Genomic DNA, 12,793 nt, shown 5'->3' with positions numbered 1-12,793 from the left:
TTTATGCACTGTACACAGGTGAACCACTAGTATTCCCATACTCAAGGAAATATCTTTTCCTCAAGGATTTTTGGTTTATTCAATACCTAAATAAATTGTTTAGTTGTTTCATTCTTTAGAAATCACAGAAGATAAATTTTTTTGTTACTTGTCTGCCACTTACTTTAAGATCAGATAATTTAAACTTCTGGCATTTTTTTTTTTTATGTGCTTTAGAAAACTAGATATCATATTAAGCCAGATAAATTAAGTCTTGAAGAAATAAAAGTAAAATGCAAAGCAATCTAACTCAATTATCTTTAATCTGGCCACTTGCTCTTTTCAAAACACTGACTAGTATTATGGTATAATCTATCAACACAGTTCATTATAGTTAAATTCCCACATCAAAACATATGCCAAATATTTCTTAGCTGGTATCATTCCAATGACAGCAATCTAAATCGAAAAGTATGTAAGATTACAAAATTGCAATTTGAGTTATCTTCCTTTTTCCCCAGGATCTCAAGAGACATCTGCATAAAATGACATTAATACTCACATGCAAATATTGCTAACTCTACTAGCTTGAAGCCCAAAAGTGACAACTATTTAATTCCTTCTTTCTTCAAAAGTGATTTATATAATGTGATATACTGCACACAAAATATTAAGCTAAAGTTATTCATTAGTCTATTTTGTTTTTATTATGCTAATTATAGATTGTGAACATTAACATGTAAATTAGAAATGTGTTCTATTTTATTCATATGCCATGCTAATTTTCCCCAAAAAAATCAGAAAATGTGAAATTACAAATATAATCTTAAAGACAATTATGCTAACTTGCACACATTGTCTACGGATGAAACACTACCATTTTCAAAGTATTAAATTGTCACCTGAAGCTCTGCTGTGTATCTGTACTTTGACAGTTTCCTGGTTGTTCAAGTCGACTGCTTCAGACAAAGAGTCTCTATCTTTATCTAATTCTCCTTCAGAATTTACTTTATTAATTTTATTGCACATCTTCTCTTTTTGCCAATCTTTTGACATTTCGGAATTGTTCTCATCATCCTGAATCAACATTGTTGTTTCGTTATTATCTTCAGAAAAGGTTCTAGAGCCATTTTCATTTTCTGCTTTATCACTGCTGCTACAAGATTCACAGGATTGAAAATCTACATCTGACTGGCTCTTGTCTTCTTCCATGGTTTCCTCAGTTGTTATAGTTTGAGGATCTTCCTCAACTTCCATGACCTGTTCTTTTAATTCTTCATGAAGCAGATCCATTAAACATCGAAGGAATTCTTGAGCATCCTAATACATAAGCAACATAGGTATTACCATTTCATTAAAAATATATGCTTGTAGAAACTTAAGAAGAAATATACAAAATGTGCTTATCAACTGATTTCTAAATGTGTAGCATTAAAACACCAGGCATTGAAGGGATGGGAAGCACTGAGTTCTAAAAAATTATGTAAATAAAACAGAAATAATTTAAAAACTGAAGATGATCTAGAGGTCAGCTTTTGGTATTGCTATTTTTAGAAAATGGAGAAAGCATAAAGAAAACATGGATTTGCCTCGTAGGACAATCAGAATTCAGAGATGTCCTAAATTCAAATAATTTATAATTCTGGCTTAAAATAAAGTTTCATCCAATCTTGTACTATACCTAAAAGAAAAATTCTTGATCAACTTTGAATGCTTCTTAAAAATACAAATTTGTGGGTACAGTAATAGGCAAATTGGGTGGGGAGGAGTGGAAGGTATAGGCTTCCGTTTATGTAATGGATAAATCATAGGGATAAAATGTACAGCACAGGAAATATAGTCAATGGCATCATAACAGTGCTGTAGGGTGATAAATGGTAGCTGTATTGGTGATGGATGAGCATATTACGACAAGTAAAACTGTCGAATCACTATGCTGTACACCTAAAACAAATGCAATATTGTGTGTTAACTATACTTCAATTTAAAAAAAAGAAAAATACAAATTTGTAGACCCAACTTGCATCTACCAAATCAGTGTCTGGTGATCCAGGAATGAGCACCAGAAAAAAAAAAAAGTGCACCAGAACAGGTATTGTTTTGAAAAGGAAAAATATGTGAGAGCCAGGTGTTAACATTAAAGGAAAATATATAAAGTTACAATAATTGAAGCTGCCATTGGTACTACTCCAAAAAAAAACACAAGTCAATGAAATGAATTAGAAAGCCCAGAAATAGGGCAGCCCCGGGGGCTCAGCGGTTTAGCGCCACCTTCAGCCCAGGGTGTGATCTTGGAGACCCGGGATCCAGTCCCAGGGCAGGCTCCCGGCATGGAGCCGCTTCTCCCTCTGCCTGTGTCTCTGCCTCTCTCTGATGAATAAATAAATAAAATCTTTAAAAAAAAAAAAAGAAAGAAAGAAAGCCCAGAAATAGACACCATAAAATATTAATGTAAGCATAAAAACTAATAAAGAAGAAATTTTAAAAATCATATAAGAAAATTCTTAAATTTATAGTTTGGTATAATTAGCTAGCTCTTTGTGAAAAATGAAATTTAGATTGTAAAACAAAACAAATGACAGATGTAGAGAATTAAATATTTTGAAAATAAAACAAGTGAAAATTTATCTTTAGATGTGTAACTTTTTTGAAGCTAAAAGCACTAGAAGAGAAATATTTATTCACCACAAAATTTAATAATTTCTAGAAAAATATAAAATTATAAGGTGGAAAAATATAAACTAAAAATATGATAATAGATCATTATTCTTGGTAAATACACAAGAAGTGATATCCTAAAACAATGGACAAATAAACTATAAATTTAAAAATGCAAATGATTACACAAAAACAACAATACATAATAGCAATTTGCAAACTTATTATAGATAATGTTATGAATGAGAAAGAATAAAAGAATGAAGACTTACCTGCTGAGAATAGCCCCTAAATGTTGGATTTACTGTTTTAATTCCTTGAAACAGAGTAGTAGGCACAACAGATCCTGGCCTGAGTAAAAAAAAATTTTAATAAGAAATTTGTGATTTTTACTTTTTATTTTAGAAATCAGCAATCAAGAATTGAAGCTGTCAAATTAAAAAGTATTTCAAAAAAATCATTAAAAATTGCCCAGTATTATGTTTCATAGGCTCATCAGAACAGCTTACTAATGATACTCAAGATATATTTAATTGCTCTCCACCCTAATGCTCTATTTTTTTTCAAAAATATTTATAATTACTTAAAACAAAATTTTAATTATGTAAAATTCCTAGGATAATTAAGATAAATGTACCTAGTACATTATTATACATTAGATAAGATTTTTCCGAATTATATTTTTTTGAGTATAGTTGATGTAAGATTTTAGAACCAGGCATCACGTAACGATGAAAACAAAAAATGAAAAGTCAACCAAATTATGAGATTTAACCACTTTTAGAATTCCATATTGACACTTACGAAGTTTGGTAAATTTTCAGGAATACCTTAATGATTCAGGGCAAAAGAAGCTTAAAGCACACAGTTAAGGGGTAGTTCTAGCTATGCAGAAAGGAACTTAGAAACAGTCGAGGCTGTAGAAGCACTGGATAACACCCAATGGGGATAAATAACAATGGAGAATCCTGACTCTTCAACATTAAAGAGATAAATGACATCTACTTCATATCTCAAAAGAACTCATTAAAATCATCCTCTATTTTTTACCAAAAAAAAAAACTCAAAATGGATTAAAGACCTAAATGTGAGACCTGAATCCATTAAACACCTAAAACAAAACAGCCAATAATCTCTTAGACATTGCCCTTAGCAATGTATTTAGGGATATGTCTCCTCAGGCAAAGGAAACCAAAGCAGAAATAAACTATTGAATACCCAAAAATAAAAAGCTTGCACACAGCAAGGGAAACCATCAGCAAAACAAAAAAGCAACCTAGTAAATGTGAGAAGATATTGCAAATGATATCTCAAATAAGGGGTTAATATACAAAATATATAAAGAATTTCTACAACTCAACTATATATATGTGCCTGCATCCTTTTAGTATTTGATATTTAAAAACATAATAAAGAGAATCAATACATTAAGCACACACCTGCTTTTATGCCACAGTTCTGTCATCAGTTTGAGATAACTTTTACAAATGGCTGGTTTCTTATCTGTTCGAGCTAGTCCTCCACAATCAAGAAAAAACTGTGTCAACGGTGGGCTAATTTTAAAAAAGAAAGAAAAATGTTAAAATGGACTCAAAGCTCAATACTGTCTTCCAGGCAGTCAACAAACCGGCAGCACACGGAGCCCCATATCTATGAGTATTCTGCTTCCTTTTATAGCTTCAACTCACTTCTTCATATATCTTGTTCAACCCATTCAAATCAAATCTGACCCCACCGTCTCAGACTCCTCCATGCTGCCAGGTCCAGGCAACACCTCTCACTTCCTCCTTAGCAGCATTTATTACAGGTAACCCACTCCTCATTCTTGTGCAACCCTTCTCTTGAACAATGAACTTTTCTACTTTTCTTCATCTCTGGCAACTGTTTTCCATCTTTATTGTTCTTTCTGCTCTTACCAGATACATAAATATTAAGGTTCCTCAGCACTTGATCCTATGAATTTTCCTGTCTTCTCTATATACTCTTTTCCTGAGAAGATCTTAAATTTTCATGCTCATGTCAGACAGTCAAATTTATGAAAGTCAAATGTCTCATCTAAACTACAGATTTGGGGCAGCCCCGGTGGCGCAGCGGTTTAGCGCCGTCTGCAGCCCAGGGTGTGATCCTGGAGACCCTGGATCGAGTCCCACGTCGGGATCTCTGTGTGGTGCCTGCTTCTCCCTCTGCCTGTGTCTCTGCCTCTCTCTCTCTGTCTCTCATGAATAAATAAATAAAATCTTAAAAAAAAAAAAACCCTCCAGATTTGTATCAAATACCCAAACTGATGGTTATCATGAGCATCTCAAATTTAACATGATAAAAATTAAACTTTCGAATGAATCTATTCTTCCTCCAAGCTTCTACATCTCAGTAAGTGATACTACTATCCATCTGGTGGCTCAAGTTAGCAATTTAAAAGGCAATACTGTCTTTTATGAGCATGTTTACCTGGAAGGAACCTCAGTGAATCTATTCAAACTGTTAACAGGAAATGGACTGGACAAAGGACCAAGCCCTGACCTGCAACAAACTAGCTATCCTAAAAAGATACTCCACGTGAGTGGAAATGAAGAGAACGGGTAGCTATACTTATATTACACTAAGCAGACTTTAACTCAAAAAACTGTAACAAGATATAAAGAAGAGCATTATACAATGATAAAGGGATCAATTCATCAAGAGGATAACATTTTTAAATATTTATGCACCCAACACAGGGGCAGCTAAATATATATAGCAAGTATTAACAGATCTGAAGGGAGAAATAAACACCAATACAGGAACAGTAGGGGTCTTCAATACCCATCTTCAATCATGGATAGATCTTCCAGACAGAAAATCAAGAAACACTGGACTTAAACTACATGTTAGAACAAATGGACTTAACAGATGTCTACAGAGCATTCCATGCTGCCCCTACCTACTTTATAAAGCTATGATTAGGAAAAAAGAAAATCTGGAGCACTTGGGTGGCTTAGTAGGTTAAGCTTGATTTCCACTCAGGTCACCATTTCAAGGCCCTGAGATTGAGCCCTGTGTCCAGGTTCTGCTGGGGCATGGAGCTGCTTGAGATTCTCTCTCTCCCCCTCAGCCACTCCCCCCTTAACCCCACTCCCACTTGGGTGCTCTCTCGTTCTTTCTGAAAAAAAGAGGGGCACCTCGGTTGGCTCAGTTAAGTGTCTGCTTTCAGCTCAGGTCATGATCTCCAGGTCCTAGGATTGAGTCCCACATCAGGCTTCCTGCTCAGCAGGGAGTCTGCTTCACTCTCTCCCTCGTTCTCCCCCTCTGCCCCTCCCTATCACTCGTTCTCTCTCTCAAATAAATGAAATCTTAAAAAAAAAAAATAAAAGTAAAAAAGAAAATCTGAATACTTTATTACAGACTCTTCCACCTACAGAAAAGCATATTTTCATAGCATCTCTAAATGAAAAGTGATTCAAGAAACTAGTACAAGTTCATTTTTTAGATATAAAAACAAATAACTTGCTCAAAGACATACAACTACCTAGGGTCTAAGCCAGAACCAGCAGTCTCAGGAAACTACAGGCATGAACAGAGTAACTCCACTGGGACAACAATAGATTATGTCCCAATCCAGATTCTTGCCTACTCTACTTTGAGGATTACTTAATAAGAAAGAAAAAATAACTTTTTCAGGACATTTACACAACTTTAGTTAATCCACATAATTTTCTAAATGGGATCATTCAGAAAGTAGGAGGGAAGGAGAGGAATGCATTAAGGAGGGTGAAGGAGTAAGTACAGCCAAGGATTTATGGGATCCTGTTGGCTAGGGAAATCAAAGAGAATTGCTAACTCTTTCTCATATTTATATTAATGTATATTTCTTTCTTTTCTCCTCTGACTCTTTTTTTTTTTTTTTTTTTTTAAGCACACTATAGCCACATGGTTTCCTCCCATTCAAGTACTAATAACCAGGCCCAAACTGCTTTAGCTTCTGAGATCAGATGAGGTCAGGCACATTCAGGGTGGTACGGCCAAATACTAGCAGCATGGTCATCTGCTAAAAGAGTGACTTCCATTTTTTTTCCTCAAAAACTGACTTTACAAAGCTATACAAAACAAAATTAATTTCTCTAATACTTACCAGTTAGAAAGAGCCTGCAAAGCCGCATTCATATAACAAGTATTTCCAATATTTTTCAAACCTGTAAGACCTATTAAGAAAAATCATAAATTGTGTCATCATTCAATAATCCAATGACCTAATTTTATAAACATTTACTGAATATATGGTACTTATTATGGTTCCCAAACTATGTTAAGAAAATACAAAATAGTGCCTGGCTGGCTTAATCAGTAGAACGTGCAACTCTTGATCTTGGGGTTGTGAGTTTGATCCCCAAAATGGATGTAGAGATTACTCAAAAATTTTTTAAAAAAAACATTATGGAAATACAAAATAACAACTCAGAGGTCAGGCTTATACTGCGCTGTTAATTTTCAGGTAATTATTTAAATATACATTTAAAACATTAAAATTCCCTTGTATCAATTACAAAACACAAAATTTCTACTATATTATATACAGATAGTTTATACAAAGAATTGCAGTGTCAGAAAAGTGATGTCAGAAAAACCAAGCATCACTCAAAGCTGTCCATCTGCTTTCCTTGCAAATACAATTTTATTAGGCCAAATTTTAGATTTTTCTTTTTTTGGTCATCAACATCTACAGAGTCCCTTTAAAATTTTCTCGAGTTTAAAATTTTCACATTACACAGTTTCCTAAAGAAATGGGTAGTGCCATACAAAGAAGCCTTACACAGGAGAATTATTTTACCTCTTGCCTTAAGTTCATCTTCTTCTTCTACTTCTATGTCCAAATCATCAAATACAGCAACCAGAGGAGTTTTTAATGTTGTATTACTAGGTATTTTAAAATCCTTGATAACAGAAAAGACAGCAGACTTGAAAAAAAATCCTTTATGTTCAAAAAAAAATTTTTATGTATCTCCTATACATCTACAGTCTAAAAATTAAGAGAAGTTATTTTAAAACTATTAAGAACAAACTCTGATATCACAAATCAGAATAAAATTTAATTATATCTTGAAAATAATAAGGATCTATACTAAGTAAGACCATGTCACTCTATATTAAAATACATACTTGAATAACAAAGCCACTTGTGACTTTTCTGAATTTAAACACAATTAATTCAGTGAATTCCAATCCAATTCAGTGATCTCACATTACAGCTAAAAAAATCTAAGTGCACATATTCTACACTGTCTTTTCAGATTTTTCTAACTTTTCACAGGAAAAAAAATACTAAACACACCAACTTATCTGTAGACTTCTACAATCTCTCCTGATACTTATTACCATACTTACTTTGCATCCTTTTGTGCATATGATAGAGCTCACTTATTTGAAATAGTAATAAATTATTCCAAAATTAATTTCTAAGTATTGGCTTAACTCAAAGTTTACAACTGGTGATCTGTTGGTCAAATGCTAGACCATACTTAAAAAAAAAAAAAAGACAAAACCTAACAAAAGAAAAACTCTCATGTAATATTTTTAAAATTGGGAGAGCTCATGTAAAACTCGTATTATGCAAGTTCTCTTGTCACAGAAGATAGAATTACAGTGAACTCATTTAGCAACAATCAGTTAAAGGAGGAAACTACATAGCAGCATGCACTTAGCACGTGCTCCGGTTCTCCAACTTATTACAGCCTATTCCACCTCTACAATGCATGCACATGCAGTTTTATACCACTTTTATTTATTTTACTTTCCTGGTATCTGTAGATACTGAACATTTGAGTTAGCCCCATACTCTCAGTTACATTTAAGTATAAAGACTTTAAAAAATCATTTAAAATTTTACCTCCCAGAAAAAATTTCTATTTAAAAATCTTATTAATGATGTTTGAATGGTTTCCAATATTATTATTTTATAATTAATGTTCAAATGAATTGGGTTCAAATAGCATATAAATTTTATACTAAAAATACCTGTATAACTTCTTTTCTTCTGAGTAATTTCTTCAACAATGGGATCAGGAAGTTGCATGAAATTAAATTCATTCCTTTTATGTGTTACAAATATATAACTCACTAGAAAATTATATTTATAGGCCATCAGAAAAATACCAGTATATTTATTCAGCCAGATTCAGCATTCATTAAGAATATGAAAACTGGAGGTGCCTGGGTGGCACAGTAGGTTGAGCTTCCAACTCTTGGTTTCAGCTCAGGTCATGATCTCATCATGGTCATGAGACTGCTCCCCAAGTCAGACTCTGCACTCAGCACAGAATCTGCTTCAGATTCTCTCTCCCTCTCTCTCTGAGATAAATAAAGAAATCTTTTAAAAAAATGCAATCTGACAGAAATGGCAACAGACACCTTTTTAACTAACTTTTCTTTAGTCAGTGATGATTATTTTGTCAATGTATTTTAATTTATATTTTTTGTGAACTATCTGCACTTATTCTTTCAACCATCTTTGAGTATTACCCTTATAAATTGTTAGCAGCTCCTTATGTGATTAAACTTTACCAGATTTCTGTTAATAATGCAAATGTTCACAAAAATCTACTTTCAAACTATGAAGGCATTCAAAAAAGACAAAAATTTCTGAATGATAAATAAATATCAATGGGAGAAACAGTAATGTTAATGTGATTTACTCACTAGAGCCATTCAACAGTGAAACTAGAAATGCATGAAGTTACACCTGATCTAAAACATAGTTTAGTTACATTATGTATATGGCAAGCAAATTTATTAGCTTAAATGTCTACCATCAAAATGTGATATGAACATAAAAGAAAAATAGAAGAGTTGGTATCAAGGAAAAGTATAGAAATACAATGTGATTTTTATGACACACGAGGAAAAAGATCACTAATGTATTAATTAAACCATACAGAGGAAATGAGTAGGGGAAGTTAGAAGTTGGTTCTAATTTTTTCATTTCCTTTTTCCTATTTCTTATGACTGGAAAATTCTCAAAATTAAATGATCAATTTTTGCAACCCCAGACATATTTTGGAACCAAAGATTAATGCTAAGCTTTAATATATCCTATTTGGTTTTTGATAAATTAGTAAAATGTTCTTAGTAATAGAAATCCAAGTGGAGAGGGGAGAGAAATGAAGAAAAAGGGGCTGATTTAGTATCTGTGATACCCTATCAAAGAAGGCCTGCCACTTCTCCTAGAATTAGAAAGCTAAAGATATACTTTTTAAACCAGTTTTTTATGTTTTAAAAACACAACAGGTGGGATCCCTGGGTGGCGCAGCGGTTTGGCGCCTGCCTTTGGCCCAGGGCACGATCCTCGAGACCCGGGATCAAATTCCACATCGGGCTCCCAGTGCATGGAGCCTGCTTCTCCCTCTGCCTATGTCTCTGCCTCTCTCTCTCTGTGTATGACTATCATAAGTAAATAAAATTAAAAAAAAAAACACAACAGGTGCTTTTCCAACTTCAGACAAGTGGGCTTCAATCTTACCACAACCTATCAATTTATCAAAAGAACAGTGGCCTATCAAAAGAACATTGGCCAGCCTCAGTGTTTCAACCAAGAAAAAAAGGGTACATTACAGAAATTATTAAAAGTACAAATTAGGTACGTATGTTTTAAATTTCAACTAGACAGCAAATTCTGAAATCACTACCTGAAAATGTATCTTTTAATTAAATAAAGTTAGATTATTACCTGGACACTGTTTTCTTGTGTTTGGTGAAGTGGTCTTACATGAGGCAAAGGTGGCTGAGTTCCTAATTTCCTATCCAAAAATACTTCTTTGCTGCAAGCGTAACACCATACTCGGAGAGTAGTAAGGTTCACAGTTAGATAATGCTTTGTCTCCTATATAATTTCACAGGATGGGGAGAAGAGGAACCAAAATTAGATAGAGTTGAAAACATTTTGAAAGATCATATATGGGGGCACCTAACTGGCTCAGCTGGAAGAGCACGGGACTCTTGATCTCGGGGTCATGAGTTCAACCCCCAAGTTGAGTGTAGAGATTATTTTTTAAAAAATAAATCAAATTTTTAAAATCACATAAGAGGGGTGCCTAGGTAGCTCAGTTGGTTAAGCTTCCAACTCTTGATTTCAGCTCAGGTCATGATTTCGAGGTCATGAGATCAAGCCCCAAATGGGGCTCTATGCTAAGTGGAATCTGCTTCTCTCCCTCTATGTCTGCCCCTCCTCTCTCTCTTGAGTGCTAATAAATAAATAAATATTTTTAAAAACTCAAATAAGGGGGCGCCTGGGTAGCTCAGTGGGTTAGGTCATGATCCCAGGGTCATAAGACTGATGAGCCCCGCATCGGGCTCCCTACTCAACGAGGAGCTTCTTCCTCTTTCTGCCACTCCTCCTGCTTATGTTCTCTGTTAAGTAAATAAAATCTTTAAAAAATTTAAAAAAATAATGTAAGATAGGCCGCTGGCCTTTGAATAACAATATACTCAAAAGAGAAGAGTTAAAACTGGAACACTAAAAACACATTCTTCAGATAAACTGCTAAAATACAATGAATAGTAACAATATCTAAAACTAACCTAGAAATTATTCTATTGTCATTTTCTTACCACTGTTCAGCATGAAGAGAAACACAAGGTAAGACTCTACTTTGAAGTTAGCAAATAAATATAAGAAAATAATTGACAAAGGCACAGTAACTATTCTAGAAGATCAGAGTGGCAGAGCAATGAGCCCAATCAATCACATGAATCAAAGCGAAATACAGCTTAAGTAATAGTGAACTTATGATCTTGGATATGTAAAACTCCAACCTTTCTAAACTAGAGTTCTTTCAGATCATTTATGGCCTACAGAAAATTATTTTATTAACTATTTTCTCAATTCCCCTAAAAATGGTACATAGCATCGCCTTTTAGATGCACAAAAGACAAGTAAATTATGCACAATGATACCTGAGGGCCTTGGGGATATTCAGGCTTAATTAATTCTCTTGAGGAACCCTGACTGAGAACAACTGATGTTAGAGAAGTATCAATGTGAAAAAGACAGTTCATTCTCAAGAAACTTAGTTTAGAATGGGAGTTCTAAATAATACTATAAAAGAACCATGCCAGAAGTACACACATGCACCAAACAATGAAAGTAAAGTAGAAGGCGAAGTCCGGTTAAGAGAATGTGCAGAAGGTATTACGAGTTGAGACCTGAAGTTAGCCAGGCCCTATCATAAGCAGAGGCATCCACTCTTAACTTCAATCTTCACATCTCCTAAAATTCCAGCTATCATCTTCATAAATCAGGAGGCACACTTCTTTTTTTTTTTTTTTTAAGATTTATTTATTTATTCATGATAGACATAGAGAGCGAGAGAGAAGCAGAGACAGAGGAGGAGGGAGAAGCAGGCTCCATGCCAGGAGCCTGACGTGGAACTCAATCCCAGGACTCCAGGATCACACCCCGGGCCAAAGGCAGGTACTAAACCACTGAGCTACCCAGGGGTCCCCATGGAGGCACACTTCTTATATCATTACTCTGTTAATTACAACCTCAATCTAATATTGATTTTAGCAATTCCCCTCCCGACCTTTTAGAAAGTATAAGCTAAGATTTAACTCCTCTTATATGAAAAAGGGCAAAATTTTGAATTAAAACTTGAACCCAGGGGATCCCTGGGTGGCTCAGCAGTTTAGCGCCTGCCTTTGGTCCAGGGCGCGATCCTGGAGTCCCGGGATAGAGTCCCACATTGGGCTCCTGGCATGGAGCCTGCTTCTCCCTCCTCCTGTGTCTCTCTCTCTCTCTCTCTCTCTCTGTGTCTATCATAAATAAATAAATAAATCTTTAAAAATAAATAAATAAAAAATAAAACTTGAATTAATAATGTCGTATTTGCTTTCCCCTTCCTTCAGACTCTCTTTAAAAAATATACTGCATGAACGGACACCTGGGTGGCAGAGCGGTTGAGCGTCTGCCTTTGGCTCAGGGCGTGATCCCAGGGTCCTGGGATGGAGTCCCACATCAGACTATCTGCAGGGAGCCTGCTTCTCCCTCTGCCTATGTCTCTGCCTCTCTCTCTCTGTCTCTCATGAATAAAGAAATAAAATCTTTAAAAATATATATATATTTATTGCATGAAAATTTTCTGTACACTGGGTGATATATGGAATTGTTGAATCACTATACTATACACCT

At 34.6% G+C, this 12,793-nt stretch overlaps 1 protein-coding gene across 2 annotated transcripts in view; it reads right to left on the bottom strand.

Moving 5' to 3' along the window:
• The window catches only part of USP33 (ubiquitin specific peptidase 33), a 53,947-nt gene that overhangs the window by 21,578 nt on the left and 19,576 nt on the right, over positions 1-12,793 (bottom strand). For both annotated transcript variants that reach the window (XM_041749582.1, XM_041749583.1), the window contains exons 5-10: positions 10,334-10,486; positions 7,442-7,544; positions 6,746-6,815; positions 4,077-4,190; positions 2,910-2,988; positions 882-1,299 (exon numbers count right to left, since the gene is read on the bottom strand). In XM_041749582.1, coding sequence (XP_041605516.1) covers positions 882-1,299; positions 2,910-2,988; positions 4,077-4,190; positions 6,746-6,815; positions 7,442-7,544; positions 10,334-10,486 — 937 coding nt within the window. The remainder of the gene's footprint in view (positions 1-881; positions 1,300-2,909; positions 2,989-4,076; positions 4,191-6,745; positions 6,816-7,441; positions 7,545-10,333; positions 10,487-12,793) is intronic.

Source organism: Vulpes lagopus, chromosome 3 (genome assembly GCF_018345385.1).
Source record: "Vulpes lagopus strain Blue_001 chromosome 3, ASM1834538v1, whole genome shotgun sequence".
Classification (NCBI taxonomy): Eukaryota; Metazoa; Chordata; class Mammalia; order Carnivora; family Canidae; genus Vulpes; species Vulpes lagopus.
Note: the sequence above shows the minus strand (reverse complement) of the source record. Positions and strands in the feature narration are given on the sequence as shown.